The sequence below is a fragment of the Mycteria americana genome, chromosome 1, assembly GCF_035582795.1.
Source record: "Mycteria americana isolate JAX WOST 10 ecotype Jacksonville Zoo and Gardens chromosome 1, USCA_MyAme_1.0, whole genome shotgun sequence".
Taxonomy (NCBI): Eukaryota; Metazoa; Chordata; class Aves; order Ciconiiformes; family Ciconiidae; genus Mycteria; species Mycteria americana.
This window is the reverse complement of record NC_134365.1, coordinates 84949257-84973281: the sequence shown is the minus strand read 5'-3', so window position 1 is coordinate 84973281 and position 24025 is coordinate 84949257. Positions and strand designations below refer to the sequence as shown.

The 24025-nt window shown below is 48.9% G+C and overlaps 1 protein-coding gene across 10 annotated transcripts; it reads left to right on the top strand.

Moving 5' to 3' along the window:
* Positions 1–4594: 4594 nt before the first annotated feature.
* On the top strand, positions 4595–22792 carry PHC1 (polyhomeotic homolog 1). 10 transcript variants are annotated; one of them, XM_075509127.1, is made up of 17 exons: positions 4737–4932; positions 5671–5756; positions 6655–6807; positions 8958–9114; positions 9737–9847; positions 11196–11273; positions 12073–12222; positions 13225–13356; positions 14477–14975; positions 15296–16056; positions 18260–18407; positions 18517–18725; positions 19339–19453; positions 20050–20158; positions 20827–20977; positions 21575–21806; positions 22119–22792. In XM_075509127.1, exons 4-17 carry the CDS (start codon positions 9001–9003, stop codon positions 22271–22273), a joined length of 2964 nt encoding a protein of 987 aa, XP_075365242.1. In that variant the 5' UTR covers positions 4737–4932; positions 5671–5756; positions 6655–6807; positions 8958–9000; the 3' UTR covers positions 22274–22792. The 10 variants fall into 10 exon arrangements, with proteins under 10 accessions (XP_075365220.1, XP_075365242.1, XP_075365185.1 ...); XM_075509070.1 differs by having other exon boundaries at positions 13201–13356; XM_075509078.1 differs by lacking the exon at positions 5671–5756 and having other exon boundaries at positions 13201–13356.
* The last annotated feature ends 1233 nt before the right edge of the window (positions 22793–24025 follow it).

Below are 24025 nucleotides of genomic sequence, written 5' to 3'. Positions count from 1 at the left end.
TCCTATCAGTTAGTTTTCTACCAAGCTCAAATAGCTGCATCGAGGTGTTTGTATCAACCCACAGTTAAATCCAAGACATGCAATAGATGAATAAGTAATTTTTAAAGCATGCTTGGATTTCTTTTGTTAACATGGTTTATTTCAATTTAAGGGTAGAGGCCCTGGAATGTGGCTTACCTTTGGCATTCAAAGAGGCTTCTTTCCTGAGAAAAGTCTAAAACTTGTGACTTTTTGTGTTGTACAGTTTGCCACACAGTGGTCTTATTCCCACACTCTCTCTTACGTTGATAAGCAATGTAGTTGATACTGTCTTGATGGCCATTTGGAAGTAGACTGATATGTATCAGCTTTTGCTTGCTGACCTGGTTTTCCTTTCATATGCAGTTCACATCTTAAAGGTGGTGGTGTGGAGAAGGGTGCCTTCAGGGTACTACAGGTAACTTACCCCTGGCGCTGGCTCCTCACACACAGACAAAGCATTCTGATCTTCCCTTTATGTGTTCCAACTTCCCACTCCCTGCAGGGAGCAGAAAGGTGGTTTGGCATGCATTGACCTGTCTTTTTTGAGGGATGGGAAACAAAGATGAGGAGACGTGGTTGCAGCCTCTCTGCTTTCTCAGCTTGCAAACTTGGAGAAGCTTTGTAATGGTAGGAAGTGCAGATTCACACTAGGATCAGTCATGCAGGAAATAACGTGTAGGGCAGGAAATAACGTGTAGGGCAGGGATATGGGAGAGGTGGTGGTACATAAAGACTTGTCTGAAATGCAGGGCTGGAGAGGTCGGAAGAGGACTTAGAAACAAGTACAGTCAGATGAACTTTTGCTCAGAGACAGGATGGAATGGCAATTAGGCCCTGGGGTTGCTATGATAATCTCCTGTTCAGCTTCTTCCTTCTGGACATGGTGATCTGGAGACTGGCCAGGGCTAGCAGGAGGTTGTTGAAGAGATCCAATGATGTGGTGAGGCCGTGGATGGGCTGGTGTCTATGTGTGGGAAGGTGTGGATACCAAAAGCAGGGATCTGGGCAGTCTGTAAGAAGCACATTGCAGTAACTGCAATGTAGACTTATCCCACTTACATGTCCCAGTAAAGTGGGAATAACATCAACCTCTTCTCTGAGCAGGAAGACATCCCAGGGTTGGAGGTTGGTCTGAATCAGATTTCTGGCTTCCCTTGCACCTCCATGGTATCTAAGGATCAGCTCTTGGTGGCTGGGGCTGAATACATTACAAGCTGCCATGTTCCCTGACAGCGTGTATAAAAACTCCAGTCTTCCCCACTACAAGAGAAAGGGTTTTCCTTCTGAGGTACCTGAGGGTGATGGTCTCACTTCCAGACTGAAGTGAGACAATGAGTGTGGGAAAGGGAAAGAAGGCAAATGCAGATCGTGGGCTAGATGTCCATTTATGTGCTTGTACTATATGAATCTGTATGGCACAGTATGCAGACTCATCCTTATGCTAAGCAGTGCTGTTTACTCACCTCTGTATGAGGTTCATTAGCTACCACTGTTTTCCTGATAAATTGGAAAAAAACGTGAACTCAGAAGGTGCACTTTTCCGGCAGGGCCACTGGGTGTCACCATCGCTCCATAGCTTGCTCTGCAAGATGCCTTTTCTCCAGCAAAACTCCTTTGCTAAAATGGGTTGGAATGGAAAAAAAATGTCATTGGAATGAAAACGGGCTTCTTGCCGGGAAGCCCAGAGCTGGGAAGACCTGCACCTAAAATGTGAGCAAGCGATGAAACGAATCCTGGCTTATATTTAGGCATAGCACTTGACAGGTTTCTAGCCAGACCCTATAAGCCAGTCTCACAAATTGTAGCATGAGCCTCAGTGACAACAATTATGGGATGGAAGAAGTGCTTCATCAGGAGAAACTAAAAAGGCCGGGATTCCACCATTTGGTGAGCAGAATGAGCAGAATTTGGTGAGCAGATGAGGGACTGAGAATTACAAAAATAATGAAGGTGGTGGATAAAGTGAATGGAAAACTGTTCTTCAGCAAATCTTTCCACGGCAGACTGGGGGCATGTGATAAAACGAGTTGGTAATCAATTTAAAACAAACAAAAAAGGTAGTTTACACGGTAAGAACTTACTGCTACAGGAGTTATGGGAGTCAATAATATGAGCAGGTTCAAAAAGCTCATAGACAAACTAATGGAAAACCAGTCTATACCAAAGGGAATAGGTTGTGATGTATCCTCCACCGTCCCTACTACCATGCTTGGATGCCGGAGTAGAAGAAGGGGAATGGACTGTGGATATTGGCCAGGTGCACCTGCTCTCCCCAAAAAGTATTAAGGGCAGCTGAATCTGGTGGACTGAAAGATCCAGAGGCTTCCTTCCTTCCTGGGCCAATGGAGACGAGTGGGAGCTTGTTCCTTCTGTTTCACCTCCCACCAGTAGCAGGGTGGTGTGCAAGTTCACAACAGACATGCACACACAGGTTAGCACTGACGGGAGACAGTACTCCAAAACCACCCAAATAAACACAGACAGCCTGAGTAGCCTCATCCTGTTCCTAAGGACCACTGCTCAGAGAAACGCGCCTTCATGGGTCTCTTGGGTTTCTGGTCCTCCAAACCTTTCATCCTACTTGCTGGCTAGACAGACCTAAGTTTATTATGGGGTCACACACACATGCACACAACAGAGAGCACAATCACACAGGAAATAATTCAAATAATTTATTAACAATATAGTACAGACTGCGGTGATCAGGTGCGAAGCTTGTCCAGGCAAACATACTGATTGCATTTGACCAGCTTAGTTTATCCCTCTCTTCTAGCCATTTTCCCATGCTTGTTCGTCTCTGATCCACCTTGATCCCTCCATTTCCCTGCCTGTGATTCTTACCCCAAACATACCACTGTAGTCTTGTAAATCCTCAAATTCTCTTTATCGATTCCAACATCCCTCCCCCCCCCCGAAGCACCCCCCAGTAGTCCTAAAGCCTCTTTATTGCAGTAGTTCCCCTTCTTTTGCATAGATTCCAGAGAGTTTCCTCCCTTGAATCGACCTCAGTGGGTTTTGCAACAGGGACAAATGGCTTAGTTGTTCATCCAGTCGTTGAGGGTTTTAGGAGTGGTTGATTCACAGGGATTACATTGGCTGGGTTCCCCGCCTTGCCATTGTTCCTTTGATCATTATCTGACCTTCTATTTTGAATAGCCTTAAATATCTCCTATAGATTTTTTTTTTTTTAAAGAGAATCAGGCAGTTTTCCATCTGAATTAAAAAAGAACCCCAGCCTTTAGAGCAGGTGTGTTTGGTAACAGCCCAAACGCCCTCCTGTACAGTGCGTTTTGCTGCTTTTCAGGCAGCAGCAAATGCTATTCTGTGATTCTAAGTCAACGGGACTGGATCTCCTGTGAATTGATAGCCCAGCACTTTCATTACTGAGCCAGATGCAATGTTCTTGCAACACAAGGCTCAAACATGTCATTTGCAGGAGCATTTACGATGCCCATAGACTCAGCGGTGCTTGAGCTTCTGCACCTTGTACATGTAGATGGAGCATGATTCATTTCTGGTTGTCTTTTGCTTCTTCCCACCCGTCCTTGGTGCATGAGCCGTCATCCTTAAAGGAAACTCACCAGCTCTCATCGAGATGAGCCACTGGTCTGACCCCATAGGACATTCCTCGTTTTCTTAGAAACAGTTATGCTGACTACAACACTATTGTTAAAAATGAATATTTACCCTAATCGACCACTCTTACCCTAAGACAGAAGAACTCATGCTCTTCGAGAGTAACCAAGGGCAGCCAGGCCCAGGTGCCTGCACAGTGCAGCTTCTCTTCTAAGAGTTGCCAGCAAGCTCTGGCACTGTGGTTTCTTTACCCCGCTTATGCAGGTTTCCACTGTGCACCTCTACATGTGCTCTACGCAACCTGGACAGAGAACCTCCCCGGCACCGTTACTACCGCTGTGTCCTGTTTGTTCATCAAACCTTGTTCCAGGAACCAAGACAAACGTTTTACAACCTACATAAAACTACTGATGTTTAACAAGGTTAACCACTCTCTAGAAGGACCGATCGCAAAGCGTGTCCCAGCACAGAGGACGTCCGCTCTGAATGGCGAAGGGCACCCTGCGCCTGCTGGACAGCCAGGTTGTGGTGCTTATCAAGACTTTGATGCCTTGGTCCCCTTCCCCTGCGAGCCCGGCAGGAGGCCGCGACCGAGGTACTGAGCCTCCCTCCTCGGCAGGGCCGGGCGAGTGAGCGGGGCGGGTCCCGGCAGCGGCAGCGGCAGCGGCGGCCGCGGCCGCGGCCCCGGCCCCGGCCGCCGCCGCGGCCGCGGCCCCGGCCCCGGCCCCGGCCCCGGCCCCGGCCCCGGCTCGGCCCCGCCGTTGCCGCCGGGCCTGAACCCGCGTCCCGCCAGGCCCCGGCTGCCGTCACCAGGGCAACGGCAAGCGGCGCCCAGGGAAGGGGGTCACGTGCCCGGAAGCGCCTCGAGGGAGGAAGTGACGGAGCGGCGGGGAGCCCCAGAGGCCAAGATTTAAAAAAAAAAGAAAAAAAGACAGAAAAAAAAGGGGGGGCGGAGCCGTCCGGGGCGCGGCGCGCGCGAGTGGGCCCCGCCCCCGCCCCGCGCGGCCGCGCCAGGCCCCCCCCGGGGCTGCCCTGCCAGGCCGCGGCCGGGCCGGGCCCGCCGGCAGCCGCCGCGAGGTAACGCCCCCGGCCCCGCCCTCCCCCAACAACGGGGCCCCCGGGCACCGCCCCGCCCCGCCCCGCCCCGCCCGGCCGGGGCCCGGCCTGGCTGCCCGCGCGCGGGGGGCGTGTCAGGCGGCGGCGGCGGCGGCCCGGGGGCTCCGGTAACGCCGGCAGCGCGGGTCCCTCGGGTGGGCGCGGGGGCTCACGGCGGGGCGGGGGGCGGCGGCGCCGCCGCTGCGGGAGCGGAGCGGGGCAGTGCCGCGGCGGCTGCAGGTGAGGCCGGGCCCGGGGCGCGGGCGGCCGCGGCGCGGAGAGTTCCCCGGGGCCGGGGCGGGCTGGAAGTTGACAGCGGCGGCGGAGCAGCCATTGTCTGCCCGGCCCGGCCCGGCCCCGGGAGCAGCGGCCGGCAGCAACTCCCCCTCGCAGCCCCGCTCCCGCCTGCCGGGCAGCCGCCGCTCCCCCCGCCGGTGGCCGGGCGTTAAACACGCGCCTTTCTTCAGCTCCCCGCGGCGGGCATCCTGCGGCGGATCCCCGCCTCCCGCCGCGGCGGGGCTGCGTGCACGGTACATACGTGTTGCAGGCGGGCAGGCAGGCGGGCAGGGCGCCTGCACGCTCTCTGTCGGCTCAACTTTGCTGCCGGAGTTGCCGGCGGCCTGGGGGGGCCGCCGCCGCGCTGCCCCCCGCCTCGCTGCCGGGCGCCTGCGGCCGCGCTGGCCGGGCGAGGCGGTTGGCGGGGAAAGGCGGGTGGCGGGGCGGGCACGCCGGGGTGGGGAACAGGTGGTGCGAGGGTCCTGCAGGGCTCGAGAGCCGCGCCTGCTGCTGCTTCCAGAGCATCCCAGAGCAGAGTTAACGCGTCCCGGCAGCTTCACGCCTCTGCTTGCGTAGCTCGGAGGCTGTGTTGTAGAAAGCCGCAGTAACGGAGCGAGGAGCGTGCTGTAGTCCTGGTTGCTCGTTTTTCTCCCCGAAACCCGTGGGCAAACCTGTGCAAATCTTACTTGTTCGCTAACTTAGTTTCTCAAGGATGAAGCCACAAAACCAGTTATAAGGTCAGAAAATGTTCTGCAGGCAGCAGTCACGTGCCAGGGGGAATGGATGGGGTGAGCGAGTAAAACTTTTTTACCTCCGACCTAGTGTTCAGTGACGAGAGGAGATGTTTGGCCGGACTCTTCTGCTCTTGCACTTGAGAAAGGTCAGGAACTTGTAGACGGGCCACCTGTGGTGTTCTTGGTGTGTGCCGAGATCAGCAGTGTGGGTTAGGCTCTGGACTGGCCCATGTTCTCGTGTTTGTACTGCTCCGTGAGCTCGTTTTCTCCCTTCTTCCCTTCCTTTCTGCTGTGCTGTCGTTCCTGCCATGGTGTTAATAGGCCTTTGTATCCTTCCGTGTCTGCCTTTTAGGGGTACAGTTCTAGCTGTTGTTCAAAGGTTCATTTCCAGTAATGGCAGTATTGTTATGCTGGGTTTTTTTTTGCTTGGGAACAATTGATTATGTTTGCAAGGTGAACTGGTTAACTCAATCTTTTGGAAAACCCACGGTTTAATCATTTTTAGTAGGTTATCCATCTCACGGAGCAGCTAGCTGAGTCAAGTGACCCGATAGCCCGGTGATCGCTAGATTTTCGTAAGAGGAGGGTGCTGGAAGGTGTGCTTGGAGGAGGGGAGAGGGTGTAATCTGTGCTATTTTGTGTGGGAATAGCCTGTATTTAGATCGGATTACACTAGCATGGAGCTGCATCCTTAGGTGAACTTGCCTGGGGAAATACTGTGCCTTTTCACTTTTGTGTTTGGAAGGGGATAACCCTGCTTATAACCCTGCTTGCTGTGAGTTGGATAACCCTGCTTGCTGTGAGTGACTTAAAATTCTTTACCTCCCTTCTGCAAAGGGAGAGTATGCTTCTCTATCCACGCCCCCAAAAGGCCTTCTGCCTACACAGAGACTGAAATTTTTTGATGCCTCTCATCCCAGAGGTGTTTCAGTAGGATTCTTGTTTGTGCTAGGACCTGATTTTAAGAAGATCTAGATCAATGTGGAACTCTTAAAAATGCTGGAAATCTTAAGAAACAATGGTGCTGTTTACTGAGGAAACACAGATTGGTGGAACAGAGCACCAAGTCAGAAGCCAGGTTTCTCCTTCAGGTGCAGCTGTTGAGGTAAGGGTATGTGCTACAGCTAAGCTGAACTTTAGTTACCTTCTTTTCTCTCTCACTGGCACTTGTTGCATCACAAGTGAGCTAATTCAACTTGGTGATCTGGCAGAAAATGATGTTTAGGGTAGCTTTTCTGCAAAGTTAACAAGTTGATCTAGTGAGCACCAGAAGTGAGGTCAGTGCTGGGAGGAACCTGCACGGGGAGGTTGAGGGTGGGCAAGGGAACAGAAATTGTCTCCTAATGGTAGCTGAGCTACTAAGTAATGTGGTGTAGTGTGTGTAGCTTCGCTCTGACTTGCATTTTAACCCCATTTGAAGTACTTCATTTATCTACCACAGTTTCTTTCTTTCAAGAAGTCTGTATTCTCTCCCTTCTCAATTTATTTATTTTCAGGCTTCATTTACTTTTTGTGGTGCTGCCCCCTGTGGAAGATCTTTAAGGCAATTGTCTTCTCCAGAGCTTTTATATTTTAGATAGGCTTATTGACCAACTGTTTCTAGCTGTAATAAGAGTTGTGCCTGAAGACAGTAGTGGCCAGTTAAGAGGGGGTGTGTCTCAGTTGAGGAGAAGAATTCCGCAGGGCAGAATTACCGACAGCCACTGCTGAAACAGTGCAGGAAGCCGGTGTTGGATTAGCAGGGAGATGCCTGGGCAGGACTTGAGGGCAGAAGTAAAGATGCGTGGGGAAGACAGGACTGGAGCAGCAGCTATCTGCTTGTCAATTACAGAATTTTCCAGATTTTGAGGAGCAGGTTTGGAGCAGCAGTTCCCTGATTTAGCCAGCCATCCTCTGCAGTGTTAATGCTGTTGCACTACTTTAAAGTCATCTGCTGCCCTTAACACCATTCCAGAATTTAAAAAGTTGTCTGGTCAAGACTATTATTGCACCTCCTTTTCTGCTGCGCTGATCTGTTTGTTTACGCACTGGGAAGAAGTTGTGTTTGGTGAAGGCTGTGAAGCTCAAACCCTCCAGATTTGAAAAGGTCTAGACACAGGGGCTGTGCTGGTGCTGTGGGATCCTGGAAGCCTAGGGGTCTCATTTAGAGGTCTCTCAGATACCTTGTAGGGGAGTCAGCTGGTGTTTTGGAAACAAACAGGCTGTCAGTGATATTGAGACTATCAGAAGCTTTTTTTTTTTAAATCTTGCATGGAATGATATCCTTCTGAAAAGTCAACTTTTTTTCAGCGGAATTCTGTTAAATAATCACTTTTGTGCTTTCCCTTTTCTGACTCTGATCCCTCCTACTCCCTGTGTAGCCCATGCTTCTTGCTGCAGGAAACTCCCTGATCATCCCAATGCGCTGCTCTTCAGTCTCACTTCTCTTCCTTTTCGCTGATGAAAGCCTCCTCCAGTCCTTTTTCAGTCCTGCGGTTCACTGCAACTCATCTTTTTGCTGCTGGAAGATCTCTCTGGCTCTGCATGATCTCTTTAGCAGCTTTCCCCTCACAAGTGTTGCCAGCGAACCCTTCATCCACTCTGCTTCTGACTCTGTTCCTCCTGAAAGCAACTTGTCACCACAGATACCAGCTTCCAGTCTAATATTCAAGTTACGATCTGTCAGAAACAACAAGTAGCTGGAAAGTCCATGTGATCAGAGAAAGAAAGAAACATTTGAGGGCTGGGGGCTAAACTGGGGGGAGAAGGAGGGACAGAGTTGGTATATCTGCCATAGGGCAGCGGAGTTGTGGGATAACTATACCTCTTGTGGGTCGGGAGGAAGAGAGGATCAGAAGTTGCCGAAGTGCAGTGGGAGGCTGGAAGCACAGTGCAACTTGCCTCAGTTCACTAACCTCTCTTGAAGGAGAGGTGATCAGATCTGTAACCAAATGGTTGTCTGAATGAGCTGCAGCTGCTCTTTCACTCTGCTGCCTTTTTAAGAGTTCAGGATGCTGTAGCTTCCAACTGTAGCATGGCAATAAAAATATGAGCATGTGTGCATTACAATTCTGACTGTGCTAATAAAAGATTTAAACCATGAGTATAATTTCTGGGTGATTTCAGAACCCCAGCATCCCTGGTCCCCTGTGATGTAGCAAAGCTGTGCAAGGAGCCTGGTACTGGGATATTCCAGTAAAAAAAGCTGTGTAATGCAGTGAAATAGGGTTTGGTTCTTTCTCTAGCCTGACTTAGTTTCCAATTCTCTCAATGTAGATCAGGAGTCCGTCTCAGCCTGAGCTCCTGGGATCCTGTCACCATGGAGACTGAAAGTGAGCAGAACTCCAGCTCCACCAGCGGGAGCTCCAGTTCTGGAGGAAGCACCCGTCCTCAGATATCGCAGATGTCTCTCTATGAGCGACAGGCAGTACAGGTGAGATGCTGTTATGTTCTGGGGTGGCAAGTGCATCAGTGGAAGGTGGTGGCGAGCCCTTTTGTGTTCCTCTGAGTTGTCGTGTGTCAAGGTGGGAGTGTGCTTGAAGGACTGTCATGTTTTCAGATTTAGAAATTCTTGTGCTAGGCCTGATGTTTAGTTCCTGTAGCCTGATACTGTGCTTCATGTTTTATAGGTTACTCCTCTGGTGTCCAGCCTCTTAGATTTAATCCGTACTGTGATCCAATAGATTGATTTTAGCCTGCTATTCTAGAGCAAGCCATTCAGTTTATCACCCCAGTTCCTCTATATTGGGTATATCCTCCATATACATACTATACTGGAACACTTGTCTGCCTGCTTGAGCACGCACATCCCCAAATTCCTGGAGTTTATTCAACTCTTGCAAGTGTGCTTCCCGCTGTCCTGGAATACACCTGTGATTCAGTCTGTTACAAGTTTGTAGCTGTACTACGCATTTTGATGTGCTAATCTAGTCACTTTGCTTTTTTCATGGGGTCTAGGGATGGTCTCATGGCTGTTATTTATGTCTTCATTGTTCTCGCTAATCACATTTCAAGGGCACGCTATTTTTGACAATTGGGTTTTCCTCTTTCTCTAGGCCCTGCAGGCACTCCAGAGACAGCCCAATGCAGCCCAGTACTTTCATCAGTTTATGCTCCAGCAGCAGCTTAACAGTGCCCAGCTTCACAGCCTGGCTGCTGTCCAGCAGGTGAGTTGCCAAGGGCCAGAAGGAGAGGAATTGGATCGTTCTGTGGGGAAGATCCAGAGATTCTCTCTTTATACAGTGACTTGAGCACCAAGGTCATCCTGATCTATGATAAGACAATGAGTCCCTAAACACATTGTTTAAAGCTAATACAAACAGCTAGTAAACTGGAAGTCTGATGCAAAGATTCATTTGGTTTTCAGGTACAGAGCAGGTGAAGATAAAATTTGGCATCCCCATCAGGAAACTTGCACTTCAGAGGCCTATGACTAGCCCCTGCACCTTCTTTAAATAAAAGATGGGTGGTTAAATCAGCAGTGGATGCAGTAGTGTTTAAAAACTGTATTAAAGTGAACCATGGATTGTTACTTCTCTGAGAATAGACTTGGTCTTGTGTGCCTGAAATTTCAGGTGGTATCCTCTGAATTTTCTGTCTCGAAACTTAGTAGCCCATGTTTCTTTACCAGTTAGTAGCAAGAGGGATCTGGGGTAGATCTTGTCCAGACAGAATGGTGTTTCTTTGATTGAGATATGTTTATACAAATCAAGATATTTTATGATGCATAATTGTTGAGTGATTTTTTTTTTTCTTTAGCAACTTTGCTTACCTACCAGACTGTCATCAGTTGAAGGTGGATTATGTGTGATGTGAATACAGTTCTGTCTGTGTAACAATATCTCTGTCAGTAGCCGTGCTCCTTGGCTGTTAGTCCAGGATTTAGTTGTTCTCAAAAACCTGCAGTTTTTATAGCATAGAGGGAATAGAATCCTCTCACCAGTTTTGCACAAATCTTAGTAATAAAACTAACTAAACTTGTACAGTGGAATTCCCTTGGGATCATGGGGGGGGGAAATCTAACAATATTTACATTCCTCCACAAACCATGTGTGCTGTAATCTGAAATTTGTTACTTGGAGTGATATCATTGCATTGTTACTAAACTGCCTAACTAGCCTAGCAAATTGCTAATATTACGGGGAACGTCTGGGTGTTAACAACGGATTGCAGCATCAGGATGAGGGTTGCAGTGTGTAGCATGACAAGCTGGGGCAAGAGTAGGGTATGTACTCATGGGTGGAAGGACTGGAGGTCATGCACTGTAAGGGTCTGTTGTCCACTGCCTTGGGTAGTCTATAGGACTGAACTGGTTGGGAAAGAGGAGGTACCTTGCTGAGTTGCTGCACCTGATTTGTAGGGCACACAGCAGAGATTTGTAATGGTTAGATTGTGCTCCTGTTCTCAGGAATGGGAGAAGATGATGATGGGACTAGGTGTTCTGACAAAGCCAAATATTTGGGCTGGATTTAAGTTTGTTCCAGGTACTCATTTCCCTGTCAATCTCTCTTGCAGGCTACAATTGCAGCCAGTAGACAGGCCAGCTCCCCCAACACCAGCACCCCACAACAGACCACCACCACCCAGGCCTCTGTAAGTAACTGCTCCCTCACACACCCATCAAAGCCTCCCTCCCACCCCGCGCCTTTTTCTTTCTCCTCTTTGTCTTTTAGGAAGGCAGTCAGCCAGGGAAACGCAGCTTCTAAGAATGCTGGGAATCCACAAGATGCAGACAATTTGAGAATTCAGGGTGCTATCATTATTGGTGGGGGTTGAGGAGACCAGAGGAGGTTTCAGAGTGAGAGGCCTCTTAGCTGGAAAGGTAGACACTGATCTCTCTTTGCTGAGGCTTTGGGGATTACATTGTCATGGATTAGAAAAGGATCAGGACTTCTAAGAAGGAGAAGGAGTCATGAGCAGCTTGAAAGGGAATGCTCTTTTTTTTCTTGAGCAGAGTAGTAGTTTGTTGAATGAGAGGAAGTATGGTTTTGTCGTGAGTATTGAGGAACTGGGATTTGTTCAGAGAGTAGATGAGTTGGTAGGGTAGAGATTACTTTGTGCGTTTTTTCCTTTACTTGAGAGGCTGGAGAAAATGATGTATTTCTTTTGGATCTCTTATTGCAGTTGCATGCTAACAGTGATACTTGGGCTCAGCGTACAAATGAGGTTAGCATATAAATGAGGTTAGCATCCAGGGCTTTGGCTAGTTTAGATTGCGTAGCCTCTAAGACAAGCACTCTAAGACAAGAACTTTTTTCTTCTTGGTCCCCTGTGGGATACAGGAAAAAAACTGTAAAATATCTGTTCTGGCTGTTCCCCAGTAAGTGAATTTGTACTTATTTCTTTGCCTCTGTCTCTTTATATATGATTTGGGGCTTTTCTCTGTTTTAAGATCAACCTAGCCACCACATCAGCTGCTCAGCTGATCAGTCGGTCCCAGAGCGTGAGTTCCCCCAGCGCCACAACCCTGACACAGTCTGTGCTCCTTGGGAATACCACCTCACCGCCTCTCAACCAGTCACAGGCCCAGATGTATCTCCGGGTAAGAGATGTGTATGCAAAATGTGTCCTGACCATGAACCCCACTTCCTAGCCATTTCAGGGTTTCACTGCTTGGGATTACCAATGCCTTTGGACAAACTCTAGCTTTAAGGGTGATGCACTATAGATTAAATTCAGATGAGGAAGCTCTTGTCACTGAAACCAGAAGTTTGACTCTGGGCTCAGCTTTTGAGAGTAGATGAGCTTTGTATTGTGTGGCTCAGGTGAGATCGTTAAGACCCATGTTTGTCTCTGCTCTGCATAGATGTTAAAGATCCCATGGCACTTCTCACTAGAGTGTAAATGTGAAATATATGTCCTAGACTTGAATATAGCTCACAGAAATAAAGCTACTCTTCTGGTTCAATGCTGGAACAGATATATGGTAAATTACTCTCTTCTACCACTGCTGAGCTCAGGGACGTAAGTCAGAATTCAAGTAAGTCTAGAAACATAAATCAACATGAACAAATATGTCATCTTTTTAATTGCTTTGAAGTGCTGCTAAATATAAAACATTAGGCATGACTATATTGTCAGTCTGGGGTTTGGCTACCTACTTGAAAAATATTTTTCTGTTGACTCAGTTGACTTTAGATACAGATTGTAATCCTCTTCTTTTCAAGCAACCCTGCTCTTGGATGTATGTCTTTTATCACTGTTTCTCAACCAGTCCTGGATATACATCTGAAAATTCAATGATACCCCAGTCTTTTAGCCACCCTTGGGCAGTCTGTGGGAGTTGGCCCAGGACCATGTTTGATAGAAGAGTGCTTGTTTCTGTAAGGAAACTGTTCCCAGTTTCCTGCTCCTGAAGGTTATGTTCAGCGTTACAGTGCAGGGAGGGTTGGGGGTTTTGCAATGTGTGACATTGCAGCCCAGTGTTGCTTTGTAATCTGTTTGCTTGTGGTTCGCTGTCTGTCTTTCTCTCTTCCCTTCTGTTCCTTTCATTCCACATCACCTGACCCTCCCTCAACAGCCACAGCTGGGGAACCTGTTGCAGGTAAACCGGACCTTGGGCCGCAATGTGCCTCTTGCCTCCCAACTCATCCTGATGCCCAACGGGGCTGTGGCCGCTGTCCAGCAGGAGGTACCACCCACTCAGTCTCCTGGGGTCCATGCAGACACAGACCAGGTCAGTGACACCCCCTCCCAGAGTCCTCCCCTTCCCCTGCTCTCCGTCACCCCACACCGTGGTCTTTGTCTCCAGCGGTCCCTGTATAGCAGATTAGCTCTATTTCATCCCCAGCCTGTGTCCCTGTGCAGGCAGGAGATTCTGTCCTCTCTCGCCACTGTTTTTTCATGTTTGCTTTTTGCCTCCAGAGATGGGATTCATTTCTGCTTAAAATTTCTGGGGTGAGCTACGGGCTGGATCAATCCCATCTTCACAGTTTCTCGATTGTCCTTGTATGAAAAGAATTGTTCAGTTCTGTGTCCAGTTTTCGGTCACTCTGCAATGAAGAGTCTTTGCCAGCGGTAGTATTCCTTCACCTAGTTGGTTTGTTGTAAAGATGCCCAAGGCCGAAGAGGCCACAAGGTTGTAGCTCCTGCATTCATCTATAAGTAATTGTCCAGGTCAGGGAGCTGCCATGGCTTCCCATTTTCCTTGTCCTATCCCAGTCATTCTTGGGATTTGTAGTTACTTCATATTTTTCTTGTCTGGAGCAGTTTCTTTGAAGGAAGGTCAGCCATGATCAAACTTGAAGGTAACACTGCATTTGGAGGAGGAGTAAATACAGAGGATGGCAGCACCAAAATGCAGAGGAACTGGTGAAATCAGAAGGGCTGCAGGTCATGAGTAGATCTGTGGGCCTGCTGAGTGGAAAGCCCTGCACAGGGGGAGGAGGCAGGTGGCACAAAAATTGAAAAGGAATGACTAGTCTTTAAAGGGTTATCTCGGCGCTTTTAGAGCCGTGCTAAATTGGGTCCTACCAATGCAAAGGCACGGCAGGCAGGTCTGAAGGCTGTCCCATGCCTTGGAGAGTGGTGGTGTCCTCACGTGCTGTTCAGAAAGTGCCACGAGATCTTTAACTTCCATCAGAGGTGGGGCAGGAGGGAGTTCAGGATAATGTGTTTCCTGGGGAGGGCCGTGCCTGAGCTTTGCCCTGCAGTGTTAGCCAGCTCCCCACATAAGACTTGAAGCATCAACTTAGCCTCCATCCCAGTAGACTGTGTTGCTTGTGCATTCTCTGCCAAATTTCCAGCAAGTAATGTATGTAAAGCAAACGGATTCTGTTTTGTATATGTGTTTCTAGGTGCAGAACTTGGCTGTGAGGAGCCAGCAGACCTCAGCCACTAACGCCCAGCTCCAAGGCTCTGCTCAGAAGGCAGCTCTGGCAGGAAGCTCCCAGGCTTCAGGCTTGCCACAGGCCAGCAGCACTGGCCAGACCTTGGCAGTGGCTCAGGCCTCCCCTGGCAGCGCAGGCCAGTCCCTCAACTTGAGCCAGGGGGCAGCAGGCAGCAATGGTGTCTCAGGGGGTGTGGTGGCAAGTGGTGGGAGCCAGACCTCAACGGGATTGAGCCAGACCTCCTCGGCTGGTGCTGCTGGCAGCTGCCAAAGGAAGGGCACAGGGGTGGTTCAGCCGTTACCAGTAGCAGCTGCCCAGGCTGTGACTGTCAGCCAGGGAAGCCAGACAGAGACAGAGAATGCAGCCACAAAGAAGGGTGAAACGGACAGTGGCGGACAGCGAACGGTGGGCATGAACCTGACCAGGACCGCTACACCAGCACCCAGCCAGACCTTGATCAGCTCAGGTAAGTGCAGACCTGTTTCTTCTCTTCGAGCCCACTGGGCTTTTGCAAGAGTTCCATTTGAAAGCCCAGTGGTGAGAGGTTTTCCAACACACCTCCCAGCCTCTGGGCTCCCAGGGGCTTGTCTCTAGGGGTTATCCTCTCTATTAGCAAGAGAAGTTGATTTAGTCCCTCATGTCCTCTGCCAGTAAGCTGTCAGTCATTTTGGAGCTTAATGACTCAAACCAGTGCAGTGGCTGCCTGCCATTTTTTTTTTGTTGTTGTTCCCAACTGCACTGTTGCTAACTTGTGCTCTCCACTTTTCCCGCTCTGTGTTTGTATAGCCACATATACACAGATCCAGCCACACTCACTGATCCAGCAGCAGCAGCAGATCCACTTGCAGAAGCAGGTGGTAATCCAGCAGCAGATCGCCATTCATCACCAGCAGCAGTTCCAGCACCGCCAGTCTCAGCTCCTCCACACAGCCACCCATCTTCAGCTGGCCCAACAGCAGCAACAGCAGCAAGCACCATCTCTGACCCAACAGCAGCAGCAAGCTCAAGCTCCACAGCAGCAGCCTCCACCTCAAAACCAGCAGCAGGCTCAGACCCTTGTGGTGCAACCTATGTTGCAGTCCCAGCCACAGCCTGTGCATGTCCAGCAGGACAGTCCTTGCCAGCCAGCCACCAAGTCACCTGTTCCAATTCAGTCAAAATCTCTGGTCACCCCCATCAAACCGCCTCAGCTTGGGCCTGCCAAAATGTCAGCAACACAGCAGCCTCCACCACACATCCCAGTGCAGGTGGTGGGTACTCGGCAGCAGGGCTCAGGCCAAGCCCAAGCTCTGGGTTTGGCTCAGATTGCTGCAGCAGTGCCGACATCCCGGGGAATGCCAGCTGTGGTCCAGCCTGTTTCCCAAGCCCATGCTGCTTCCCCATCATCGTCTTCAGCTCCAGCATCCTCACAGGAAGGTCCTCCTCTCACCACAGGGGTGAATTTGGCACAAGTTCAAGGGACAGCCCACATGGTGAAGAGCCCAGCCTCCTCTCCAGTTGTGGCTCAGATGCCAGCAGCATTCTACATGCAGTCTGTCCAGTTGCCAGTAAGTGATACCATTGAGAAGGAAAATAGCATATGGATTCTCTTTGTTCATTCCTAGGACACCAGTTGCAGTCCAGGCGCAGGTCAGTGGGATGGGATGGGTAAGGGGTTTGGGTAAAGGGATGTGGAGACTTTTTGCTCTTGAAAACACTATTTCCAATCCAAACCTTGGGGTTACTGACTACAAGCATTTCTCTTCCACATTATCATTCAAAGGCTTGCATGAAGTAAATAGATGAGACTCAGACCCTGCCCCAAATGGGGTAGGTGTCCACATCACGTACTAAATATCACATTTAACAATGTGGTGGGTTGACCTTGGCTGGCTGGCAGGTGACCATCAAGCTGCTTCTATCACTCCCCCTTCACAACAGGACAGGGGGAGAAAAATACAATGAAAAGCTCATGGGTCGAGATAAGGACAGGGAGATCACCTACCAATTACCATCATGGGCAAAACAAACTCAGTTTAGGGAAATTAATTTAGTTTATTGCCAATTAATCAGAGTAGGATAATGAGAAATAAGAACAAATCTAAAAATCACTTCCCCCCCTTCTTCATGGGCTCGGCTTCACTCCTGACTCTTCTACCTCCTCCCCCTGAGTGGTGCAGGAGGACGGGGAATGGGGGCTGTGGTCAGTTCATAATATTTTGTCTCTGCCGCTCCTTCCTCCTCATGCTTTTCCCTTGCTGCAGCATGGGATCCTTGCCATGGGATACAGTCCTTCATGAACTTCTCCAACGTGGGTCCTGCGCACAGGCTGCAGTTCTTCACAAACTGCTCCAGCGTGGGTCCTTTCCATGGGGTGCAGTCCTCCAGGAACAGACTGCTCCAGCATGGGTCCCCTTCGGGGTCACAAGTCCTGCCAGAAAAGCTGCTCTAGCGTGGGCTTCTCTCTGTGGGGCCACAGGTCCTGCCAGGAGCCTGCTCCAGCATGGGCTGGCTCTCCATGGGGTCACAGCTTCCTTCAGGGTAGATCCACCTGCTCTGGTGTGTGGTCCTCCATGGGCTGCAGGTGGATATCTGCTCCACTGTGGTCCTCCATGGGCTGTAGGGGGACGGCCTGCCTCACCATGGTCTTCATCATGGGCTGCAGGGGAATCTCTGCTCCAGCGCCTGGAGCACCTCCTGCCCCTCCTTCACTGGCCTTAGTGTCTGCAGGGCTGTTTCTCTCACATATTCTCACTTGTTTCTCCCAGCTGCTGTTGCGCAGTATTTTTCACCCTTTCTTAAATACGTTGTCACAGAGGTGCTACCAGCATTGCTGATAGGCTCAGCTTGGCCAGCGGCAGGTCCTTCTTGGAGCCGGCTGGAACTGGCTCTGTTGGACATGGGGGCAGCTTCTGGTGTCTTCTCACAGAAGTCACCCCTGCAGCCACCCCGCTACCAAAACCTTGCCACATAAACCAAATACAAACAATAACTGGCCTCTTTGTTGTCTCTCTCGGGAGAGAGATGAGAGCTGAGTGGGCCACGAAGACTGAACTCCCCTCTCCTCACTAGGTGTGGGTACCTCCAGGTCAGAGACCACTTGCTGTGTGGTACCAGCCACTGACTCAGAGGATCCCCTAGCAACAGACTATGCAGAGGAAAACAGAGATGGCTCATGTTCCACAGGCCTCATCCATGCTGCTCCGAATTGTCCAGCTTAGGGCCTGCCTAACTCCCTGGGACAACAGCACTTTGCCAGTGCAGATATCCTTAGTTGTTATATCCTTAGATATGTCAGTTGCTGAGACTGTTTCTAAACTCTAGCTGCTTCTTCAGGAAGGTGTCACAGGATTTGTCTGATTGCTTAGAGTGGGGGGACAATTCTGCTCTCATCCAACATGTTTCCCCTGCTATTTTGGCTCTCCTTCATTGAAACAGAACTGGTCTAGCCAAAAGCCTGTTTGGAAACTGCTGGGTGACTGCCATTCCATTTCTTTCTTCCTGGAATAATCCCTTGAGGTTCACACAGTGTCCTGGTATTATATCAATGGCCCAATTCATGTTGAAACATGAAGTTTTGCTCCCTGCTAGGCAAATGCTCCTAAGCAGAACTATGTACTGTGAGGGAGCTAGAGGCATTTCCATGAGAAGGAACCAGGCTAGAGATGAAGTATCATGGAGCAGGATGCATCTTCCTTTTGCCTTCAGTCTGTCTTGTTCTTTGCTTTAGGGCTCCTCTCTCTGCTTACATGTTCCTCTTTATTCACACAGGGCAAGTCTCAGACCTTAGCGGTTAAGCGCAAGGCAGAGTCAGAGGAGGAGAAGGAGGAATCACCCAGTGTCACTGCGCTCCTGCCTGCCAGGTCCTCTCCTGTGACAGAGAGCCCCAAGAACATGGAGGAGAAGAGTGGCCTTGGAGGTGAGGTACAAAGGAGAGCTCCGCTTGTGCGTGCTAATGATCTGATCTTGTATTCCATTTGAAGTAGATGGAGCAAAGTTAACTGACTCTTGTGCTGTTAACTTTCCAGATAAATCTGATCCTGCTGCTATTGCAACGTCAAATAGCACCTCAAGTGAAGGAGCATCAGTCACCCCCACCTCTGCTCCCACCCCAAACCTGGCAATGGTGTCACGTCAGATGGGAGACTCTAAACCCCCACAAGCCATCGTCAAGCCCCAGATCCTCACACACATCATTGAGGGCTTTGTCATCCAGGAAGGAGCAGAGCCCTTTCCAGTAAGGATTCTCTGCTGTGGGGGAAGGAGGTGTAGCACTCTCTTGGGAGGGTGGTGGGCTTCCATCTTTGGACAGGAGTTTCTTTCCCCATGTTCCAAGTCAGCACTTTTAGCCTGAGACACAGACAGTGAAGAGGAAGGGAAAGGAGGAAGGTGTGGAAAGGAGAAAGGAAATGAAGCAAGGCATTAAGTGGTGACATTAAAGAGAATGAGTTGGAAGGAGTAAAATCAGTGTGATGGGAATGGTTTTCTCCAGTAGTCCCCAAAGCAGTAATTTATGCAGGAACTGTTAAGAAGGTGGTTCTGATTTTTAGTGAGGGAAAGATGCCCTGCATTTTTCTTGCCCAGCAAGTGAAGTTAAAGCAAATAAGGGGAAATGCAGTTACATGTAATTGCAGGATATTTAAGGCAGAGAGTACTGGGTGATCTTGGAATGAACCACCAGGCCTGTGAGTCAGGAAGGAGTAATAACTTTGTTCAGCATCTCTCCTTCCCTAGTAGGCAGAGGGATTCTTCTGAGTTGTAATAAGGTATGAGCAGCATATATCTTGCAGAGGGTGGTGGCCACAGAGAATCCTTTACTGATGGGCCCAAGCCTTTCTCTTCATGTCTAGGTGGGTTGTTCTCAGCTGCTGAAAGAATCTGAGAAACCGCTGCAGGGAGAGGCTCCTGCTGGCCAGAGTGAAAACCTGTCCAGCAATTCTCCAGGAGGAGACAGTGCTTCTGTGGGTGAGTTTCAGCACCAGGAGGCCTAGCTAGTGCTACTGAAAGTTTCTGCTCTCTGATACTGTATTACTAACTTTATACATTATGGACTTGTATCCCTTCCTGCTAACCCCTTAGAGACTCAAGCTATGGGCCTAGGATCTCCTTTTCTTGAGTGCCAGAACACAATACCTTTTTGTTGTTGTTAATATGATCTAACACACCCTGTGTCAGTAGTAAGCAGGAGAATCTGAACTGTACCTGTCTCTAATGACTCTGAAGGCTGTGAAGGATGTGTGGACACAGCAGAGAGTGCAGTGATGGAGATTTCCCCCACAGCCTTTTAGGATATGAAGGATATGCTATTTTTTGCTTGTTCAGCAAAACAGTACTGACAAGGAGAAATAAACTGCTTTGTTCAATATCCCGGGGTCCTAATTAGTGGAGCTTCTGCCTCTTTTTCCCCAGCTACTTCCCCAAGCTAGCTACTGAGTAGATTCAGTGGAGAATAGTGCTTGGAATCTGTCTGCTCAGAAGAAGAGTAATGGAATGGGGAATCATTGTGTGTGATCTGCTTCAGTTCAGATCATCAACTGGTGTGTATCTCTGTATCTCGCTAGAGCTTGATAAGAAGGCAAACTTGCTGAAGTGTGAATACTGTGGGAAGTATGCCCCAGCAACCCAGTTCCGTGGCTCCAAGAGGTTTTGTTCCATGACCTGTGCTAAAAGGTAATAGCAAGACATAATCTTCCTTTTCTCTGACTATACATTCTCTGGAACTAGGCATGTGCCCCTTTTCCAGGTACAACACTTCAGTACATCTGATCCTCCCTCTATGGGAGACACTGGCCACAGAGATCCTTTAGGACTCTAAATGATTTGTGAATGCTTCTAGGTCTGGAGAGGTGGATGTGGTGTTGAGTGTAAACAGGATTTCTGACTTGCTCAGAAAATGAAATGGGAAGGGGGAAGTTCTTGGGCTCCAAAGAACCTCTCTTCAGTCCAATGTACATTTGACTGACAAAACGAATGCATACTGGTAGCTGTCTGCTGCATTGATACTAGACAAAGACACGAGGAAGCATTGGGGAAAAAACCTGGGGAGAAGTTAAACTAGTCATTGCTGCCTCCTATTGGTAGCAGAGTGCTTGTTATGGGTCTTTTTTCCCTTAGGGGAATGACTTAATTGACCCTTCAGATGTTAGATCAAGACTGTGGTGTCCAAATATTGCTTGTGTCAGAAGTCTGGACTGGTTCCTTCCAAGGGGAAGTCTTAGAAGGAGGAGGAACAGAACTTGATGGTAAAGAGGAGTTTTATCCCCATCTAGAGCAAGGAGAAGCAGTAGGTTTAGATAGTTGCTGTTTCCTAACTGCTGCTCTGCTTCTACTTATTTGAGGTACAATGTCAGCTGCAGCCATCAGTTTCGGCTGCAGAGAAAGAAGATGAAGGAATTCCAGGAAGCTAACTATGCTCGTGTGCGCCGACGGGGACCACGGCGTAGCAGCTCTGAAATTGCTCGAACAAAGATCCAGGGCAAGCGCCACAGGGTAAGGACATAGTCCTGTCGAGACAGATCTCAGTGTAAAAGTTGTCACTGCTGGATGTACCACTTTCTCACAGCGGATGTAGTCATACAAGACATGCCAAGTGCACATTGACACAGTTGTTACAGGCACAGTGAGCTGTTCTAATTGTTCATTGACTGCAAAAAGTGGATTCACATTTGTACTTGTTCTGTTCACTCTGTGTTCACTCCTGCATGTGTCTTGGAGGTCTTGGTGAGTGAGATCAGCTGACAGCCTTGGTAGAAAACAATCCACTTTTCCCATTTGATTAGCATTCTTCCATATGAATTATTTGAATCAGATTATAGAAGAATCGAATGAGCTTCAGAACTGACGTGAGGAAGAGGAATGGACTGGGGTAGGATGGAGAGAAGGAAGAGGAAGGGAGACGAGAGTAAAAAGTCTCCCCTTTCTGGCATCAGGGAGCTTTTGTGTCAGCTGCCCCTGGACCAACAGCTTGAAACAGTTGTCCCAGACTGTTGGGACAACTTCTGCTGTTCCCAATGTCTTGTTTTGCACCTAGTAATTGTGAATTTCTTACAAAACACCTCTCTTTCTTTCTTTCCTATGGGCTTGTAGGGCCAGGAAGACTCAAGTCGAGGCTCTGACAACTCCAGCTATGATGAAGCTTTGTCCCCTACATCTCCAGGACCCCTGTCAGTAAGGGCCAGTCATGGAGAGAGGGACCTAGCAAACTCTAGTATGGCCCCACCTACCCCAGATCTACATGGCATCAACCCAGTCTTCCTGTCCACCAGTCCCAGTCGCTGGAGTGTGGAGGAAGTGTACGAGTTCATTGCATCACTGCAAGGTGAAGTTAAGATCCTCTCCTGCAGTCCTGTGATCCAGTAGCATGGGGAAATTTGTTGGCTTGCTTTCTGGAAAGAAAGTGGTGTCAGTGGTGCCTAGTGCTCTTATTGTACTTTTGTACATGTTTCTGATTTGGAGTAGGTCATACAGATGGATGAGTTGTACTCCTCAGGCAGCCTGTGGAGTAGAGTGGGGAGGGGGGTTGGTTAGATTCCTAGCTTGCTTTCTGTACCTGCCAGAGGTCCAAAGAGTGGGAACAAGGGGAGTGCCCAGGGCAAATCTGTTTCTCAGTGCTGGTTTTTTGGTTTCACAGGGTGCCAGGAGATTGCTGAGGAGTTTCGGTCACAGGAAATTGATGGCCAGGCCCTGTTGCTTCTGAAGGAGGAACACCTCATGAGTGCCATGAACATCAAGCTGGGACCAGCTCTCAAGATCTGTGCCAAGATCAATGTCCTCAAGGAGACCTAACAGCTCTGAAGCCAGAGGTCTCACTTTTGTTCTGACCCCAGGGCAGCTGCCAGCTTTGGAGCATCCTGCTGGGGTGGGGAAGAATGGGACAGTCCCCTGTGGTCTTGAATTCAAGAAGAATGAGAAGGAATTTAACTGATTGAAACTGCCATGCATAAGCCCATGTCTTGGTCTCTTAATGGTGCTACAAGGGGGAGGAAAACTCCCACCTGGGGCCTTGAAACATCTTTCTTCCTGATTTTGAATATGCCTCTCCCATATACTATGTAAAGACGGGAAGGGGACCTCTTTCTGTCTTAGCAGAAGGGAACTGCCCTCACACCTTTTTGCTACAGCACGTCTGCTAGATCTTAGTTTTGAATCTCGCTGTGCCAAACTTGAGGCATAGGAAGAACCAGCCCCACATGGACATTGGGAGCTGCTGTGCTTGGGGCATTTAGCAAGGGGAACTAGTAAATTCCAAGTGACAGAGGTGGACAAACAAGAATTTGAGCAAAAGGGGCTGCTGCTGTTCTACTCTTAAAAAAAAAAAAAATACCTAGGCTGTTCATGAACTGGGTTTAATAGCCATTCCAGCATGCATACCAAACTTGAAGGCCTGTGGCAATAGGAGCTGCCTTAGCTTTACTGTCTCCTGTAGAGATGCAGAGTGAAGACAAAGTGTTGCGGCAGCTATTTGCTCCAGATGCTCCTCTCTGAACCAGAGGAGGATTTATCCTGAATACTTATGACAAGGTGGTGGGAAAATCGAAGGGAAGGGGGATTGTCTTAACATTAGGGAACCCTGCAGCACTAGGTTCGTCTCCTCATTGTGCTAGGGCATAATTTACAGATCCAAAGCAGTCTCCAGAAGCGCCAAGGCTTTTCATAAAATGGGCTGGGGTTTTGGTATTTTTTGTGTTCTTATCAGTTTGTATTATTTTTGTGTCTGTCTTCATTATCCTCAGGAGAGCTTATGGGACAAAGTTTAAGCTGGCAGGATTGTATTGCCTGCCTTGGGCTCTTTTTTTTTTTTTTTTTTTTTTTGGTTGGTGTTGTAAAACAAGTATTTCTTTTCCTCAGTTAAAAAAAAGACCAAAAACACACCCTTCAACAACTGAATAATGCTACTTCCCCTTTCTAAGGGGTAGAATTATGTTATAGGCTGAGTCCCTCCCTTTCAGCCCCTCCAGGTTTGGTTTTTTTTAAGGACCAAATGTGGTATTCTTAAGTTTTGTAACCAGATTGCCAAAGGTGAAAACCTGAGCAGAGTTCTTCTCTTCCAGAAGCTCCTCTGCTTCAAACAAACAGGCAAAAAACCTGAAGAAATTACACAAAGCATGAAGAGGTAAGTGCCCCCTAGAGCCAAAAACCTGAAAGCCAGATGATTTTATAAACCATGTGTCTCAGCTTTTCTGTTTTCAGGAGTTTCACATGAATATTTGAGTGAAACATAAGACTGTTCTGTGTGGAAAGCACCTACTATTGCAGGAAAGCTGTAGTGGCAATGGAGGAGGCCTAATGGCATAGGTAGGAAAACAGCAGAGATCTTTGGAATGGGCTCTTTATTGACCCATGTTAGAAAAAGAGAGGAAGGAAAGTGCTTAGAAGATGGATAAAATGTGGCAGCAGCTTCCTAGTCTTAACCATACTGTTAACACTTTAATGACATCCATGTTCCTCTGAGAGAAGACTGAGATTTCTTGAATCAAAATAGGCCCAAAGGAAGCTGCCCGTGCTTACAACCTGATAACACTATTTGGTCTGATGTAA